The sequence below is a fragment of the Cucumis melo genome, chromosome 1, assembly GCF_025177605.1.
Source record: "Cucumis melo cultivar AY chromosome 1, USDA_Cmelo_AY_1.0, whole genome shotgun sequence".
NCBI lineage: Eukaryota > Viridiplantae > Streptophyta > Magnoliopsida > Cucurbitales > Cucurbitaceae > Cucumis > Cucumis melo.
Genome location: NC_066857.1, coordinates 8,728,330 through 8,745,442, shown reverse-complemented (window position 1 = coordinate 8,745,442; position 17,113 = coordinate 8,728,330). Strand labels below are relative to the sequence as shown.

General features: G+C 38.2%; 1 protein-coding gene across 1 annotated transcript; it reads right to left on the bottom strand.

Moving 5' to 3' along the window:
- Positions 1 to 446: 446 nt before the first annotated feature.
- LOC103500405 (uncharacterized) lies at positions 447 to 14,985 on the bottom strand. The gene is made up of 3 exons (XM_008463695.2): positions 14,611 to 14,985; positions 13,829 to 13,909; positions 447 to 1,201 (listed from the first exon to the last, which is right to left on the bottom strand). The coding sequence occupies exons 1-3, from the start codon at positions 14,767 to 14,769 to the stop codon at positions 788 to 790; spliced, it is 654 nt and encodes a 217-aa protein (XP_008461917.1). The 5' UTR covers positions 14,770 to 14,985; the 3' UTR covers positions 447 to 787.
- Positions 14,986 to 17,113: the final 2,128 nt, after the last annotated feature.

Genomic DNA, 17,113 nt, shown 5'->3' with positions numbered 1-17,113 from the left:
ACATGCATTCTCATGAAATAGTTAGCCTCAACTAGTTATGCATGTACCATTGACTAAAAGATTAGAAATGCATATACCATTGACCAAAAAATTAGAAGCTTGATTGTCCAGTTAAAGAACTCAAATTATAAATAAAAAAAATAAATGAGGACTTCCAATACAAAAGTGGAAGGAGGAGATATAAAAGAAGAAAATTTCTTAAATCTTAAGACTCTAAATCCCCATTTCAGAAACAAAATAATAATAATAATAATAAAAAATAATAAATAAATAAAATACAAAACAAAAACAGGGGTCGCTGCATCCTGTCTCTATCTACTGAACCTCGTTTTGTAAATATTTAAAAAGTAGAATAAAAAATGCATCCTATCCGTACCATATATTATGCCCAAATAATACAAAGAAACATCTTCAAACCATGGGTTTTGAAAATATGAGAGAGGAAATGAAACCTAAACCATATTCTATAATTTCTCACTCAGCAGATCCACACTTTGCCAATCTACAGAAGATAGTGTTCAGTTCTAAAAACAAGGGGTGGAAACAAAGCACTGTTTGAAACAACAGCAGTAAATGACAAACAACGGTATTGGCAATTTCCAGTTTTCTTTCCTTTTTCTTTTTTCCTTTTTTTTTTTCGCTTTCAGGTTCTGTTATAAAGAAACCCTTTACAGATAGAAGACCTAAAGAAATTTCCAACAAAGAAAGTAAACGCCATTGGCAGCCAGGAACTTGAGCATGTTGTCACAGGCTAATAAAACTTAGATTCGGTTGGCGATCTCCAAAATCAGTAATGTGAATCATGTGCAGGACTGTCTGCATGCATGTCCATCGATGAGTCGTTAGAGCTGACTGAATTAGGTTCAGTGTTTTGATGCTGAAGAAAGTTGGATTCATTGTTTCGAGTGGCTCCATTTCCTCCCGACATCCCACTGTTTGGGTAGTGAGCTTCCTGAGCAATGTGATACTGTTGCAAACTTCGGCGAACAGGGCTAGACAGAGCGTTCGAGAAGACTGAACTTTTGGAATGATTCTCAGAGTGCTCGGTGCGACTACCTTGTCCGGTAGTTGCTTGCCCAGAAAGACCTGAGGCTGGAAAGCTTGAATTTGTAAACTGCATTGTTGGTTGAGCATGATGATGTTGGTGGACTGCAGGTCTCGGGGACATTGACGGTTCCTCTCCACAGTAATCCAACTCGTTCTGCAGAGACGGAATGGAATTCAGAAAACTCATACAGCTAAAGATAGATAATGATTAAAAAAACCTTCGCTAAATTCGTTGAACTCCAGCAAAACTAAAGTTATTTAACTCATTCTTCAACCAAAAAATAAATAAATAAATAAAACCTTTACCACTCAGTCCATCCCTGCTTATTTATAGCAATTAGAACCAATAAAAGATCTCTAACCAAAAGAACTAATGGTTTAGGGTAATGGTAATACATTCAAAAACCAACCAAACAGACTCCACTTCTTCACTAATCTACAAATCCCAAGTTCTCCACTAGCTTGTGCTTGTCATAAAAAAAAGACCTTGCACAGGATACTGCATAAGGTCAACTAGAACTTATACAAAACCAAGCAAGCTGCGCCTATAATGAACAGAAATGGACAAGAAGTGACAATCTTGTCCAATCAAAAAAGTAGGCAAAAAAACTCTTCCACACATTTACTTAAACACATACGTCACAGAGTGGGCACAGGACAAGAATTGACAATTAAGAAAATAAGCTTTACAATAACCAAAATATTGATCTACGATGAAAACCAAAACATAAAACGTCAAAGGACAGAAAACAAAGCCCAGGGAGCTCAAATTGAGAAAACAATGCCACGAAGGATTGCGAAGGAACCAAGTGGACAATGAAAACCCCAAGGTAGCAAACTTGAGTGATAGAGCCAATGACTCAAAAGTAATGTGTGTTGACGGCGGTGAACAACATTGGGATAATGATGATGGTGGTGATGGAGGCAAAGAGGCCATGAGACAATGCTAACGGCTGAAGGCTAAGTTAGGTTTTGGGGACCCAAGAGCCCAAAGGATGAAATGCTTAGGAAAGAGAGAGAACACAACCAAGTGAGAGCAAACAAACAAAAGCAACAACGTCAAAGGCGACTTGGTCGAGGTTGAAGGGAGGAGAAGTGACAAGTTGATCACCCACAAGTCGAACCCTTGAACTGTTAGGATCCCACCTAACAAGAATGGTCTCAAGAACAAAGGATGAACTCAAGAATAGTTATAGGACAATCAAATATGAAAATATACGAGATATATGCTAGATACCACAAAAACAAGTAACCAAGTAACCCCTAGCCTTTCAAGAGGGCTAGACTCTCCCTAATTCCCTTTACAAGGAAATCCAACTACAAAATTCTTCACTCCCTTTCCTAACCCCTAACCTTCTATTTATAACAAAAAGACTTAACCAACATAAAAAGTATTTACTAATATGCCCCAACCAAACTGTTAGGTCACCAATTCTATTGAAATATTCTAGAAGGGGGTAAAAGGGGGAGTACAAATGAAAGTTAGTTACAGGGGAGGGGTCACTAGTTGGTGAGGAGAGGGTTGGTCATCTATAAACAGAATAAAGAATGTAACTAGGGCAGGCTTTTAGTACTAGTCAGTAGTCTGGGGAAAGAGAGGTTAAGCTCTCTGTAGTCTGGGGAAAGAGAGGTATTTTGTAGCCTTCGGGCATCCTTTTTCTCAGTAATACTAAAGTTCGTAAGGAGATACCTTACACAAACACCCTACTAATATTCTCCTAATAATTCTACTATTTCTATCACTAGGGGCCTTACATTACTCCAACCTTCGAAACACCTTGTCCTCAAGATGTGCTTACACAACATGTGATCACACTAATTTGGCAAACCTTTTTTTTTTTTAAAATAAAGTAGTAAATCAAAAAACCACCGGCCTCTTTGAAAGGAATGTCTTCAACTTTGTTAAGCAAACTGGGCTTCAATTAAAACTAACTGAAAATCCCAATCGCTAAGCCCATTCCAGAATGTATGGCCCATCTGATTAAGGTTAGCTTCCTACACCCATTGTCCTTGAATGCCTCCTTTCCTCCCCTTCATTTTACATGTGTCTGGCCCTCCTCCCGATGAGCATTGTTCCTCTTGAACAAAATGAAATAACTGGGCCTGTAGTCTCAGCCCAAACAATTTGATCGAATGAATGCTACTTCTTTTTCCAACTAGCCCCACCCCTAGCCAAGTCACACGGGTAAGAAATTCTTTTTCATCTCCTCACGCATTTTCCTTTTTTTAACGCCTTCTTTTTCTTCCATGGTCATTCGTCTCTCAGCAAATTTTAGCACCCCCATCTCTTTGCCCCCCTACTTTCTTCTCCCGCCACAGTTTCGCTCAACCTTAGTTTCTCCGTCTGCCGACCACTTTTCCATGGTGTGTCAGGTTCTATATTTAAATTGAGACAACACTCACTTAGGACCCCTTCTTCCTCTATCCCCTTATTTTCTGAATTAGACTTGGGCTGGATCCCATCAGTTACCATCTTCCTCACAGCGCCAATTGAAAATGGTTGATCTTTCGACTATAGACTATGGCATATCGAGAGTAGCAGATGACCAATCGGTGGTGAATGATACTATTCTTCAGGGGCATCGGCGTGCCTAGTGGAAATGGTGGATGGTGTGGATAAGGAGCTATACCTCTCAAATAGTGTCGTTTGCGTTAGTTTCTTCCCATAAACACAAGCACTGCAATACCACGTTGAGTCAACTACTGGGTCAAATAACAACCTGGCCGAAAATCCACTTTTCAAAATTATCAGGTTTTTTTTAACTTTGAGAGACAATGGACCTCTTCCACGAAACTTATAATCAGCCCACTAATCCTAGTCCTCAATCCCTTGATAACCCTCGAAGTTGGGCCTTTACCCAATCATCATAATCGGCCATTATGGAAGGATAGCCCAATTAGTAAAACCCAGCTTTTCTCCTTGGGTCGTAGATGGACATCATCATCCATGTTCCTTTCTAATCCAATTAACCTAGAATTAATAAGGTCCTGATTCCATTCTCTTCCCACCCAACCGATTGACACGTGGATTACACTAGGTAAAACTTTCCATTTCCCTTGCATTTCTGTAGATGCTTGTTTCCTCTCCCTCTTGCCCTCAGATCTTGACAAGTTGATGGTCCCATCTATCACACAAATCACCCCTTTTCCCCACCGTTTTCTCCAGCCAACAAAGATCCACGTCTTCTGCCATTTTGAATGCCTCCGACCATCATCACTCAGCCATAACAGCCATAACCAGCGCTTCCGTTCTCATCATCTTTCGATCCTCTTCTTCATTCATGGCCTCCACAGATTTCGCCTGCCAACTCTTCCCCATTCAAACTCATGACTCATCCGTCTCTTCTTTTCCCATCACAAGCCACTGTCCTTTGGCAATTATCAAGACATGCATCTTCCTTGGGCCGCCGGTGACCATCTCATTTTCTCTCCTCTGCCACGGCTTTTGTTCGTCTCCAACTCAATTCTCCAACCATGTGGGGCTGCTGATGTACTTTCTTTTCTCCGCCTTTCGATCTTCCATATGCTGCAACGTGATATTTCCTTCTCCTACCATCAAGGCCAACCGTTCTTCTTGGCTTTAAGCCACCCACCTTTCTCCATGCACCTTTTCTTCTCACAAATGGTCTTTTCGGTTACAAGCCTTCTCTCCTTTTCGCTCTGTTGACCGTGAGTTCTCCGATGGATTATTCTTCCTTCTTTGTCTCCTTGGATTGTTCATCTTTCTTGTTCGGTTTCCAACTCCTATCGAAACATTGCCGCCTCCAATGCACTGTACAAACAATTTCTTCGTCCAAGACATCATCAATCTTCAAACCACTATCGTTTTTATTTCCATTTCATACTCGAAAGTCTCATCCAATTTTTTCTCATTTATCGAATTCTTGCACTTTCTTCCACCATTTTGCGATTGTTCTCTGCAATCGACTTTTTGGCTCACTCCCATGTCCATTGAGTTTCTCCTCGTTCTTCCAATTCTCGGTTGTAATCCTTCCTCCATTTTAACACTCGCTCCCATGACCCACCTGCTTCTTCCATTCTCTTTATGTTTCATTGGGAGTTCCTGATTCTTCAATTTGTTAACTCAGAGTACTCTCTCACACTTCATCCCTAAGTTTTTCAATACTTTTGCAGTGACCCCATATTATTTCCTTCTCATTGATCTCCATTTGGTCCTTGATTTGTTTTTGTGCCATATCTCTTATTCGTCACAAGATTGTTCTTGCTCTGATACCAATTCTTTTTTTTGAAACGGAGACAAACTTCTTTATTAATAATATAAACTTCTTTATTAGTAATAGAAACTCAAAGTACAAGAGAGATATAAAATGAGTGTAATAAAGAAGCATAAAGAGAAAAAAGCAGGTGGGATCAGAAGGTGCACTCAGACATTTCAACTAGTTTGACACCCCCTTAGTACTCAATTAAAACACGAAATGAAAAACCGAAGTAAATACTAATCAACATTGAAAACGAAAACCAAATGAAAAACTGAGCTCAAAAGTTTGCTGGTTGAAGAAGAGAAAAACCAGGCTGAGAGATGCATGCGAAAACACCAAAACAGAGGCTAAAGGACTAATTGAGAGAGGAAGACAGCCTAATTGAGACATAAGCCTTGAATGGAGTAATTCACAAACTCCTTGTTTAAAAAACACCAAGCTGCCGCGTTACGCTTTATAGAGAGAAAAATTTATGATCTTGGTCTTCCCTTATCGTGAAAGATCCATTGGTTTCTCTCAAACCACAATTTTGTGAGAAGAGCTTTAGACAGGTTCGCTGAAGAGCTCTAAACAGATTTAACCATATTAGCCGAGACTTCTTTGGTAGAGATGGACCCTCTAGAAGTTGAAGTACCGAGGAACTAAGGGATCCATAAAAAACCCAAGCAATATTAAGAATGGAAAAGAGACTATTCCAGCAAAAGGATGTAAAGGGGCATAGCAAAAAGAGATGGAGCAGTCCCATTGGCATTCAAGCAAATAGGGAAAACTGAAGGCACTAGGCACTTGTTAGGGGACTTCTTTTGCAGAATATCAGCACTATTAAGAGACCCAAAAAGCATGATCCAAATCAGAATATTAACTCTCCGGGGCCTGTTTGACTTCCACAAAGCTTTAAATAGTCGTTTATCCATTTGGGCGGTAGAAAGTAGGTGTACCAAGAGAGATTTAACAGTGTAACGACCTTGATGGTCAATTGACCAGAATTTGTGATCTTCGGAATCAATCACTTTCTCAGGCGAGAGGAGAGATAATAAGTATTGGAATTCTTCAATTTCAACTGCTTTCAAGCATCTTCTAAAGGAAAGAGACCAAGATAGGGTATCAAAGTCCCAATGGTCTACAGTCGAGCCATGGGGAAGTAAGGAAATTCTGTAAAGTAAGGTAAAAAGGTCTTTAAGAGGGGAGGCTCCAACCCAAATATCTGTCCAAAAGCCAATTCTACTACCATTGCCAAGTTTAAATAGTGCTAGAGATTCCACTGACCTCCACACTCTAGAGATACTTACCCATGGACTCCTCAGGCTATTTTCGACTTTCCCAATGTAAACCAGTCGAAGACCTCTTTGTCGTGGATGCTACTAATAATTTTCCTCCAAAAGGCCGGTTCTTCCTTTGAATATCTCCACCCTCACTTAGCAAGTAGGGCTTAGTTGTGAACTTTAGTGCCATCTAAGCCAAGACCCATCCTTTAAAGGAAAGGAAACCAAATTCCATTTCACAAGATGGTTAAGCTTGCTGCCAGCATAGCCTTCCCAAATGATTTTTTCCAAAGAGGCTGCCACATTCCCTTGATAGAAAACAAAGATAGATAGTACCGTTGGGAGACTAGCCAAAACTGCATTGCACAAAGTGTCTACCTCCTCTAGAGATATTAAATCGCTTCCATCTATCTAATTTCGTATGAACTCAATCAGTGACTGGTTGCCAAAACTCCTTTTGTCGTGGGTAGCCTCATAAGAGGAGACCTAAGTATATGATGGGTAAATTTTTTGCCTTGCAACAAAGTCGGGCTGCAGTTTGTAGTAAGACATCCTCAGTCACATTTACACCACTAAGAGTTGATTTATCCCAATTAACTTTCTGCCCCAAACACCATTCAAAGAGCCTAATGGCTTTCTTTAACTTGAGAAGCATCTGTTCATCATATTTGCAGAAAAGGAGGGTGTCATCGGCGAATTGGAGCAAGGAAAGATGGATCATATCCTTACCAACAAGGAAGCCCTCATACTGCCCATTGATGTGGAGTTTATCGATGATGACTACTAAGACCTCACTTACAAGGAGGAATAGAAGGGCAAAAAGGGGTCCCCTTGATGGATTTCTCTAGAAGCTATGATTCAACCCCTTGGCTTCTCATTAATGAAGATGGAGAATTTAAGATTTTTCAAGAACCAATCATCCATTCTATCCATTTGGAACTGATTTATGGAGTAAAACCTTTTCCAAAGAACTCCAATCACTCGGTCAAAAAGCCTTTTCAAGATCAAGCTTCAAAATCGAACCATTTTTCTTTTTAGCTTTATAGTCTTCAACTGCCTCGTTAGCAATCAAGATCAAGTCAACAATTTGTCTTCCTTCAATAAAAGCACTTTGGAAGGGGATAATAATGATAGAATCCACGACTAATGTCAATCATTCAGCTTGGACAACTACCCTATAAGATAAGGTACTGAGGCTGATTGAGTGAAAGTCCATATATGAGACATTCTCTTTTTTCTGCACAAGACAAATAAAGTTCTCTTGGACACAAGCATTTAGCCTTCCATTTCTGTTGAAAGTCCTCCAGCAAAGATTTGAAGGAGTCCTTGAAGCTAGGTAAATGTTTGATAAGGAATTCTGTTGTAAAACCCTCCTGGGGCTCTGTTTTTGTCAAGAGCTTTTATAGCCATATAAATTTTCTCCACTAAAAACTAAAAGATGAGGGTTGTACTCTGAGTTGGAGTAACGCAAGGCCATTCATTGATTAGGGGGATGAATCTAACCCCCGGGATACTTTTATAAAGGTTTTCGAAGAAACCCAGCACAAGTCTTTCTATATCTCGGGAAGAATTTGTAACCATTCCATTTTCATCCTTCAGTTGTGAAATAAGGTTTTTTCTTTGCTTTGCATTCAGAAAATGGTATAAAAAACCGGTATTTTCATCCCCAACTGACAGCCAATTGAGCTTTTCTGAATGAGATTATGCTCTCTTCCTCATTTAGACCAACCAATTCTGCTTTAGCATCATAGATTTCCAGCTCAGATAGTAAGTATTTTTCATTTTCTTTCAACTTGGCCTGCATAGAGAAGTGCCGAGATTTAACTGCCACCTTGACCTTTCTCTTTATTTTTCATTTTCTTTCAACTTGGCCTGCATAGAGAAGTGCCGAGCTTTAACTGCCACCTTGACCTTTCTCCACTGTTCACGTAAGATGAAACCAGCCCAGCCATGATAAGTGAAATTGCACATTGTAGCTTCTATTAACTGATTATATTCACTGAGCAGCAACCAATTGTTGCAAAAACGAAAAGGAGGGGACCCCAAATTATTGCACCAGCCTCTAAAAATATCGGGAAATGATCTAAGAAGATGCCGGCTTTGTGGGAAACACGGGAATTTTCAAAAAGGTTATCCCAATCCTTATTTATGAAGAACCTGTCTAGCAAAGATATGGAAGGGGAATCACCTTCCCTAGACCAAGTGAACCTCCTCTTTTGTAAAGGGATTTTTGTAAGGCTAGCCGAATCAATGAATTCGTTAAAAAGAGACTAATACTTCCGCTGAGAGGAAATCTTTCATGAGCTCATCTCGTGATATTAACGTCTCCACCTATACACCATGACTCAGCCGAACATAGGGAAAGGGAGGATAATTCAGGTCAAATCAACTTTCTTTCTCTATACCCGTTGGGCCCGTACACATTAGTAATCCAAAATTTTTGCTTGCATAACGAAAGGCATTTTATTGATAAGGAAAAGTGCCCAGATTTCCCTATAGTCAAAATTCCCCAAAAAGAGCCAACTGATTCCACAAAAAACCAACCAATATCTCTAGAGCTCCATAGTGATTTTACAAAAATAGCATTGAGATCTTCCATTTTAGATTCTTGAATCATGACAATGTCCGGATTGCAAATCTTCATGAATTTTGTGAGGGCGGCTCGCTTAGAAATGTCTTTTAGGCCACTTGTGTTCCAAGAAACTATCTTCATGGGGCTAAGCGAGAGAAGATAATACTAGGCTATCTCCTCATACCAGAATAATACCACAGTCATTGACTAAAGACAACAGATCCTTAGGCAGTTCTGAGGGGCCTTTCATAGGAGGGATAACAACTTCATCAAAAAGTGCAGTAAGGTCTACCCCTTCAATCTCTACATTAATCTTGTGATCAAAAGCACATGGGATACCCACGGACTCTTCAGAGCTAACACTGAAAGGCGATTCTAAAGCCTCAGCAAGATGCTTATTAGAGGAATTGATAATGTGGCAGGGGGAGCCTCGCAACAGAGTTACAATAGTATTAGAGTTGGGGAGCTTAGAGTAGTGAAAAAGCTTCGTAGGAGAGCCTGTGGATACTGACTTGTTGAGGCAAGCAGAGGTCTAATTTTGGTGCTACACACCTCCAAGAGATCCGGGATTTTTTTTTTCTGAAATGGATGGCTTAATTCGGTGGTTTCGAGAAGAGGCTGAAAGGGGAGCTTTGAGAGCACAAACTCCATTCAGTTCAGACTTTACTAGGGTTGTCCATAAGTTGTTCAAAGATGTTTGCTTTTTGATGTAGTGCTTAAAGATTTTTGGGGCTTGAAAGATTTAACCTCCTTTGGTTGGTTTAAACCTTTTGGAGATGCTAGAATTTGTAGGGGGTGGGCCCCCGAGTTGACACTAAAGAGAATTGCAGTGGTCGAATCAAGGATTAGTAGCTGTTTCGAAGTGGCATTATCATTACTTACTTTGGAGAATAAATCATAATTACTCATGATAGTAATTAAGGGGGCTTTTTCCTCGTTTCTCTCACTTATTGGATCTTCAACTGCCAGATTAATAAGGTTTAAATTAATACCAGTGGGCCCCATTACTTTTTTGAGACAGCTGTGCTTGTCCCTCATTAGGTCTAAAAATCACCGAAATGCATAAAGATATTGTCCCTTATTAGGTCTGAAATTTCTATTGTTGAAGGGACAAATCCACAAAGATTCTTCTTGACCTGAATCCGGACTTCACTACCGTTTGTAAGATTCGAAGTTTATGTGGCTATGTCTATAAGACCTCCAAAATGATCTCCAATTGCTTCAAATGTACTTCTACACCAAAAATCTAGGGGAAGATTCTTGATTTTGAGCTAGCCCCCATATCCTTTTAGCATAAGTGGCCTAGTGTGTTTCATATTGTCCCATTTTTCAAGTTTAAGATGGAAATTTCCCCAGGCCTGCCACTTTCCTCTCTCGAGATGAAGTCATCTCTGATTGAACCTTGGTCAAAGCTAACGAGGGCGTTGTCATCATAGAGGGGGTTTATAACAATTCTGGTTTGGAAAATATTTTCCAGCTACTTGCAGATCAACCTCCAATAGTTTGATGCAAATAGTTTGGATGTAATCCATAGATTATTGAAATTAACCTTGATCACTTCATGATTCTTGATTAACCATTGCTTTTGATTTTGGGAGGAAGGATGATTGGATGCTTGATGATTTCCTTTTTGGTTGAGAAAGTGGTTGGGGACCTTTTTTCTAGGCCTTGTTGCTGGTATGTTAGAACTATTGGACTTGACCATCTCTACACAACTTGGTTTTTCCATCGATGACTGAGGGAGAACCTTAGTTGAGTTGCCTGGGAACTATTTGATGTAATTCACTTTTTCTACAAACTTTCCAGCATCTTACAGAAGGACAACCAACCTTGCTGATTTTCTCCGTAACAGACTCTTATGATGGAGTGGCCTCCTGAGTAAGGCCAATGGTCACAACTAAGAATCCATCCAGATTTTGCTTGAAACTTGGAGACCTTCAACCGACCTCGATCAATGTCAACATATTTTTCGAAAGAAACATTCAACTGGAGTTTTGAGGAGTTCAGGAATAGTAGACTAGGTCCATTGGAGTTCATCATCAGAAATTGAAATAGTTTTGTTGGCTTCCACATCTTCAATAATACAATTATCATTCTCTTACCAAATGCAATAGTGTGACTGGTTGCATTTGCAGCTGACAACCTCCATTCTGAAATTTTGGTGCTCGCCGAAGAGGACTGGCTGCCGGGAAGGAGGAGAGAGGGCAGAGTATAGAGGGGAGAGAACTTACCTTTTCCAACCTTCTTGAAATCTTTAAGGATTTGGTCTCTGGAAGAGCATGGGAAGTTTACGATCAAATCTCTTACGAGACACCTATAGACTACATGCTCATTGTTTAATTCCATGATTTACATGCCAGTTGAGATGTGCAGGTGCACATCCTGATCCATGGTTTACATACTCATTGTATAATTCTCTTGTACCGCTTTGATACCAATTTGTTAAGATCCCACCTAACAAGAGTTATCTCAAGAACAAAGGATGAACTCAAAAATTATAGGACAGTCAAATATGAAAATATATGACATATATGCTAGAATACATCAAGAACAAGTAATCAAGTAACCCCAAGCCTTCTAAGAGGGCTAGACTCTCCCAAATTCCCTTAACAAAGAACACTACAAAATTCTTCACTTCCTTCCCTAACGCCTCACCTTCTATTTATAACAAAAAGACCTAACCAACATACTAAATATTTACTAATATGCCCCAAACCAAACACCCTACATATACTCTCCTAATAATTCTGCTATTTCTATCACTAGGGGCCTTACATGAACACAAGTTCCATATATAAGCCCCACATAGGTGGCAAGCCAAGCTCCAACTTTACAACTAGCCCCACAGAAAACATTGATGAACATTACCCCCTAAAACCTAATTTAGTGAAGTTGGCAAGCCTAGCCGATTCAAAACTTTGCCCATATACAAGGAAGCTGCTAATAACAATGTGTCATCAATTGAGGATGCATTGGAAGGGCATAAATTTATCCAATATAAAATAACTGAATAAGTGAATATTGCAACCATTTTTTCTAAAACACCAAAACAATCTTCCACTAATATCATTAGCTTTCTATCATAGCCATTTTGTTGGTTTGGGCTCGGCAAAATCCACCTTGCATCCATCTGGTGTCATAATTCTAGACCCATTTGTAACTATGATACTGTTCATTAGACTGTAAGTCCTCTTTGTAAGCCTTTAGAGCTTGACGGAAAATATCTCAAGTCCCCTTTTTCGTTTTGATTCATCCACATTAATATACTCTAGAGTTTCGAACTTTCTTTTACAAGACTCGAAGTCCTCTACAGTTTCAGACTTTTTTTTTACAAGGCACAAACTCTTCTCGTTCATATAATAAAAAGATACCACAAATGTTCAAGGAAATTCCTGAAGGAGTGAAATAAAAAACAAAGAAAGCCTACAACTACAACTCTGGGAGGGGAAACAAACCATACAATATTGTTTAGAGAATAATGAATACACAAATTTCAAAGAGGAGACCATTTTGAAGCGAAAAATAATTCATTCGAGGCAAAAGAATATATAACTTGGGAGGAAAGAGGATCATCAAACATTACGTGACATCTTAGTCTACATTCTCTCAAGAAGCTAAATTGTGTTTGAATATGTTATCAATTCTAGTTGAGGTGCCTTTTAGTAATTTTCTATTCAAGTTCGATTGAGATTCTAGGAGGATGCAAATTTTTTTTTTATGAGAAAGCAGTAGGCATTACAAAAAAGCGGGAAAAGCCCAAGGGCTGGGAAAAAGGGAAGATGTAATAGAAGAACCTTTGTAGATAAGTCCCTGCTCTTAGTTAATAATTGTAATATTGTACAAGTTAGTTCTTCTTTATGTACTCTTAGACACAAGGTTCCTTTTTTTGTAATTACAGTCTTGCTCAAATCCTCTACAATTGGGGGCCTTTGATGTGATTTTTTATAAGAGAGAAATTTCATTAATGCATGAAACTTACAGGAAAGCAATAAGCCAAAGGCAGTGGATTACATAAGACCTCTCCAAATTGGCCAAAAGAGAGGAAGGACTATAAGAGCTATAGAAAGATCTACATTTGCACCAAGTCATAGCAAGAAAGATAACATGGTAAAAAAACCTATCAAAAATGTTTTCTTCTTCTTCTTCTTCGAAGAGGGAGTGGTTCCTTTCCATCCAAATCATCAAAAGGTCCCTAATCAAATGCATCCACATGGATCTTTCACTATCATTGATGGAATTGCCCATGAGAGTGTTAAAAAGGAGGGCGATGGCATCGTTAGGGGGCTTTGATGTGTTAGTTCTTTTATTTAAAGAACTTCATACATACATACATATATATATAGCGTGTATGTGTTAAATCATCAATTGACCCAAAAACATAAGTTGATGAATGAAAGTAAATTTAATATCATATCAACACTCTAACACACCTCACTTGTGGATCTGAAATATGTAGAACACCCAACAAGTGGAAATTAGTATTAATTGAGGAAGAAATGACATTAGTTTGACATGGGACCTCAGTCTCTAATACCATACTATTTAACATAAGATTCCATCTCAAAACTAATTGGCAATGAGAAGAAAAACATAAGGAGCATCACATATATGATATATCTTATAAACATTGTAAGGTCTCTTGATTTTTTCAATGTTGGATCCTCAACACGAAGACAAACTAACTAAAATGTTCAAACGATGAAAATGAAGGAAAAATGCAAACAGACCCGTATATAATTGAGTACGTCAGTTGTTGTCACTCTCGATCCACCTTCTTGTTGTCTAAACATCCACTGATAAAGCTTTTCCTGGAAACAGCACCAGATGAGGTAAAACAAACTAACAATATAACTTGCAAAGTTATCATATCGCAGTAGCAAAATAAGAACTAAAGAAGAGAATGCATATTTGTAAATTCTGTTAAACAAGAAACAACCTTTTCATTGTAGATATAAACAAACAGATGCTCAAGAATAAGACCTCCAGAAAGAAGAGAGACACAACCTTTCTCATTACATAACGATCCAACTATGTGTTGCATCTTTTAGAGTGAATACAATAGAATTCCTTGTTCTGCTAGCCTAACCATCAAACATCGGCTAAGAACGAAGGATGAATGCGAAACGTTCAAATTTGGGATAAAAGGACAACATAGAACATTCGATTCTAGTCATCCCTCTAGCAAAGTTAACCACCACAAACAGACCCCCTCATCGCAATGCACAAACGGTATAAATTCTTCATCGAGAATCAAATGGTACAAGACAGAACAAATAAAGATAACAAACATTGTAGCCAAATTGACAGACAAATACATCACGATTCATATTACCTTAATTCTCAGATTACAAGAAACTATCCATAATCGTCAAAACAATAACTCAAAATAAATAGAGATGAAAAAACAAACAAGCAAAAACCACGTCTAAATAAATCAATTTCATGCACACAAAAAAAGAAACGTGATAAAATCCGAAAAGGGGAAGGGAGAACGGATGAAATTCCAGACCATGGCGTGACGTTCACCGGCTTGAAAAGAAAGCTTCTGGTGGTTCATAGCCTGGGTGTAAAGCTGGGAGAGAGAGTTAGCTGCACTGCAAAAAGAGGCGTACATGGTCCGATCTACCTCGTCGAGGCTGGTAGCGATAGATTTCCGCTTCTTGGCCATGATGAAGGGATTAATCTTCTTCTCCGGTGAGTAAAGGGTCTGATCCCGGAGGGGTACGGCGGATTTTTCCTTTTTCTCTCACAGTGAAGATGAAGATTTAGGGAGAATTGGGATTTGGGGAAGGCCAAAAAGGGACTGTTAAGAGACTCGGGAGGCTTTGCATTCCTATAGAAGGGAGTTGTAAGGTTGAGTGGAGGAAAAGGACTTATGGTACCTATCGTGGCAATGCTATACATATGATTATTTCTTATGCTCTCTCCTCTTCCCACTGATATCAAATCATGTGTCAAATTAAATATAATTTATAATCTATATATAAATGGTTGTTTTTATGAGTTAATTATTTCAAAGGACAAAATTACTTTCAAAAAAGAAAAATTACAAATAAAGTAAAATTTCATAATCTTTCCATAATAGATACTAATCGAGTATAGACACTAATATAACATTTATCATTTATAGATTCTAAAGTTTTGTTATATTTTTAAAATACTTACAAATAGAAACCAATTTGTTGATTGTGTTGTGACACTATAGAATAGCATTTTGACTCTAAGACCAATCTTTCCTATTTGTGTAGTGTTATGAGACTGAAAAATCATGTAGCCTTACAACATTATACGTTTTACCAAACTCAACTTTGCAACAGCAAGTCTAGGGTCATGTAGCATTGAAGACCTTATCTTAAAAGACATTTTGTTGTGAAAAATAATTTATTTATGTTGCCATCTTATGCACTTATTTCATACAGGTTCTTTTTACTAAACCCCATATAAGTTCTTTTTACTAAACCCAAGTATAAACTTAATAATGTTTCTCTTCTTGGTGAGAATGAAGGTCGAGCACAAAGATTTTGTTGGTTCAACTAACTTGGAAATGGTTTGATGATCGACTCTCAACAACTCTAATTGGTTCAAATATCATGTATGCAAAACAAATAACATGCATATACAATAAATTGAGGAGTGATAAATAGTAGGTTGCAGAACGATTAAAGCAAGATGGAAAGGTGAGAGTGAAATGATAGGTAAAAGTAAGGTTTGGGTGAACAATCATCATTTATTTAAACTTTCACTTAGATCTCAGTTCATGTTCTTAACCATAACAAAAGTCTCACCACTTGATGGAAGAACCACACAAGTCATATCGCTATGATGCATCCTTGAAGGATAATTGAATATAAGGTTGCCTTTCTCTTTAAAAGTACTTCTTACTTAGTTTAGTGATATCCATAATTACTTATTCTCTCAAGTAGTTAAGTATTTCTACTTGTAAGCTAGATGAAAACGAGCATAAAAATAAATACCCACAAAACAAAATGAATTTTAACCTAAGCTCCATTCGATGAAATGATGATATGTTCCACCCAACCTTCAAGAGATTTAGCTACTCATGGTGGTTGATAAAGTAACAATGGAAGCAAAGAAGATGAAAAAGTTTAGGAATAAATATGTTAAAGAGCAGTAATATAAGAGTACAGAAATAATTCAATGGAATGAAGGAAATATGAAAAGTAAGAAAGAAAATTAACGAGGTCGAAGATGCTAAGCTCTTGATAACTGTTTCTTGCTTCCCGCCAACTTATACTCTTGCTTCAACTTAGCACGACGGAGACTGGATGGACAATGACAGGGTGGAGGAATCGAAGTCTCTCTCAAGCTTCTTTTTTATTTATTATTCCTCTTGTCTCACTTATGATTTGAAATTTTGAACTCTCTCACTTGTCTTAGACTTCTACGTCATATACTTGTCGAGCAACCATGATAGGTCACATTAAATTATCATGAATCAGTGGTTGGCAAATGGACAAATTACATCATATGAGATCATCACTGGCGGGTGGTTGAGTGTGTTGGGTTTTATGTCCTAAAACTCGTAGATAGTAAATATAATCAATTGACCGTCATTAATAAAGTATTTTATTATTTAATTTCAATAAGTGTTATTGATTATTTTATTAGTTTTGTCTTAATAACCCAAATCCAATAAACTAACATCCTAAGCTGTTTGATGAGTCTTGAACAGTATGTAGAGACATACAGGGATTAATGTTCAAGATCAGCTTAAAGAGTCTATAGTATAGGGTTAAGGTTGGGTACCTTATCCTGTTAACACTATGGATACGGCTCACTTTGTATTTGATACAGACACATTGATCAAATGCGTTCATGTATGTGACATGCGAGTGAGGGTATCCTATGCAATGAGTTTGCATAAGACTGGACCACGAAATAGTAATCACTAGATGTAACTCCGTTAACTAGTTGGATTGCTATTTCATTAGGATGACCTAGGTAACTTAGTCTTAATCCTGAGTGTATTATGAACTTCTGTTTGCGAGGGA

Bases quoted from the DNA above. Each gene is read 5' to 3' on its own strand.
- LOC103500405 (XM_008463695.2), bottom strand. From the start codon at position 14,769: ATGGCCAAGAAGCGGAAATCTATCGCTACCAGCCTCGACGAGGTAGAT. The intron at 13,910-14,610 runs GTCTGGAATTTC...TGCTGTTTCCAG, and splicing joins CCGGTGAACGTCACGCCATG to GAAAAGCTTTATCAGTGGAT. The intron at 1,202-13,828 runs GTCTGTTTGCAT...CCGTCTCTGCAG, and splicing joins ACGTACTCAATTATATACGG to AACGAGTTGGATTACTGTGG.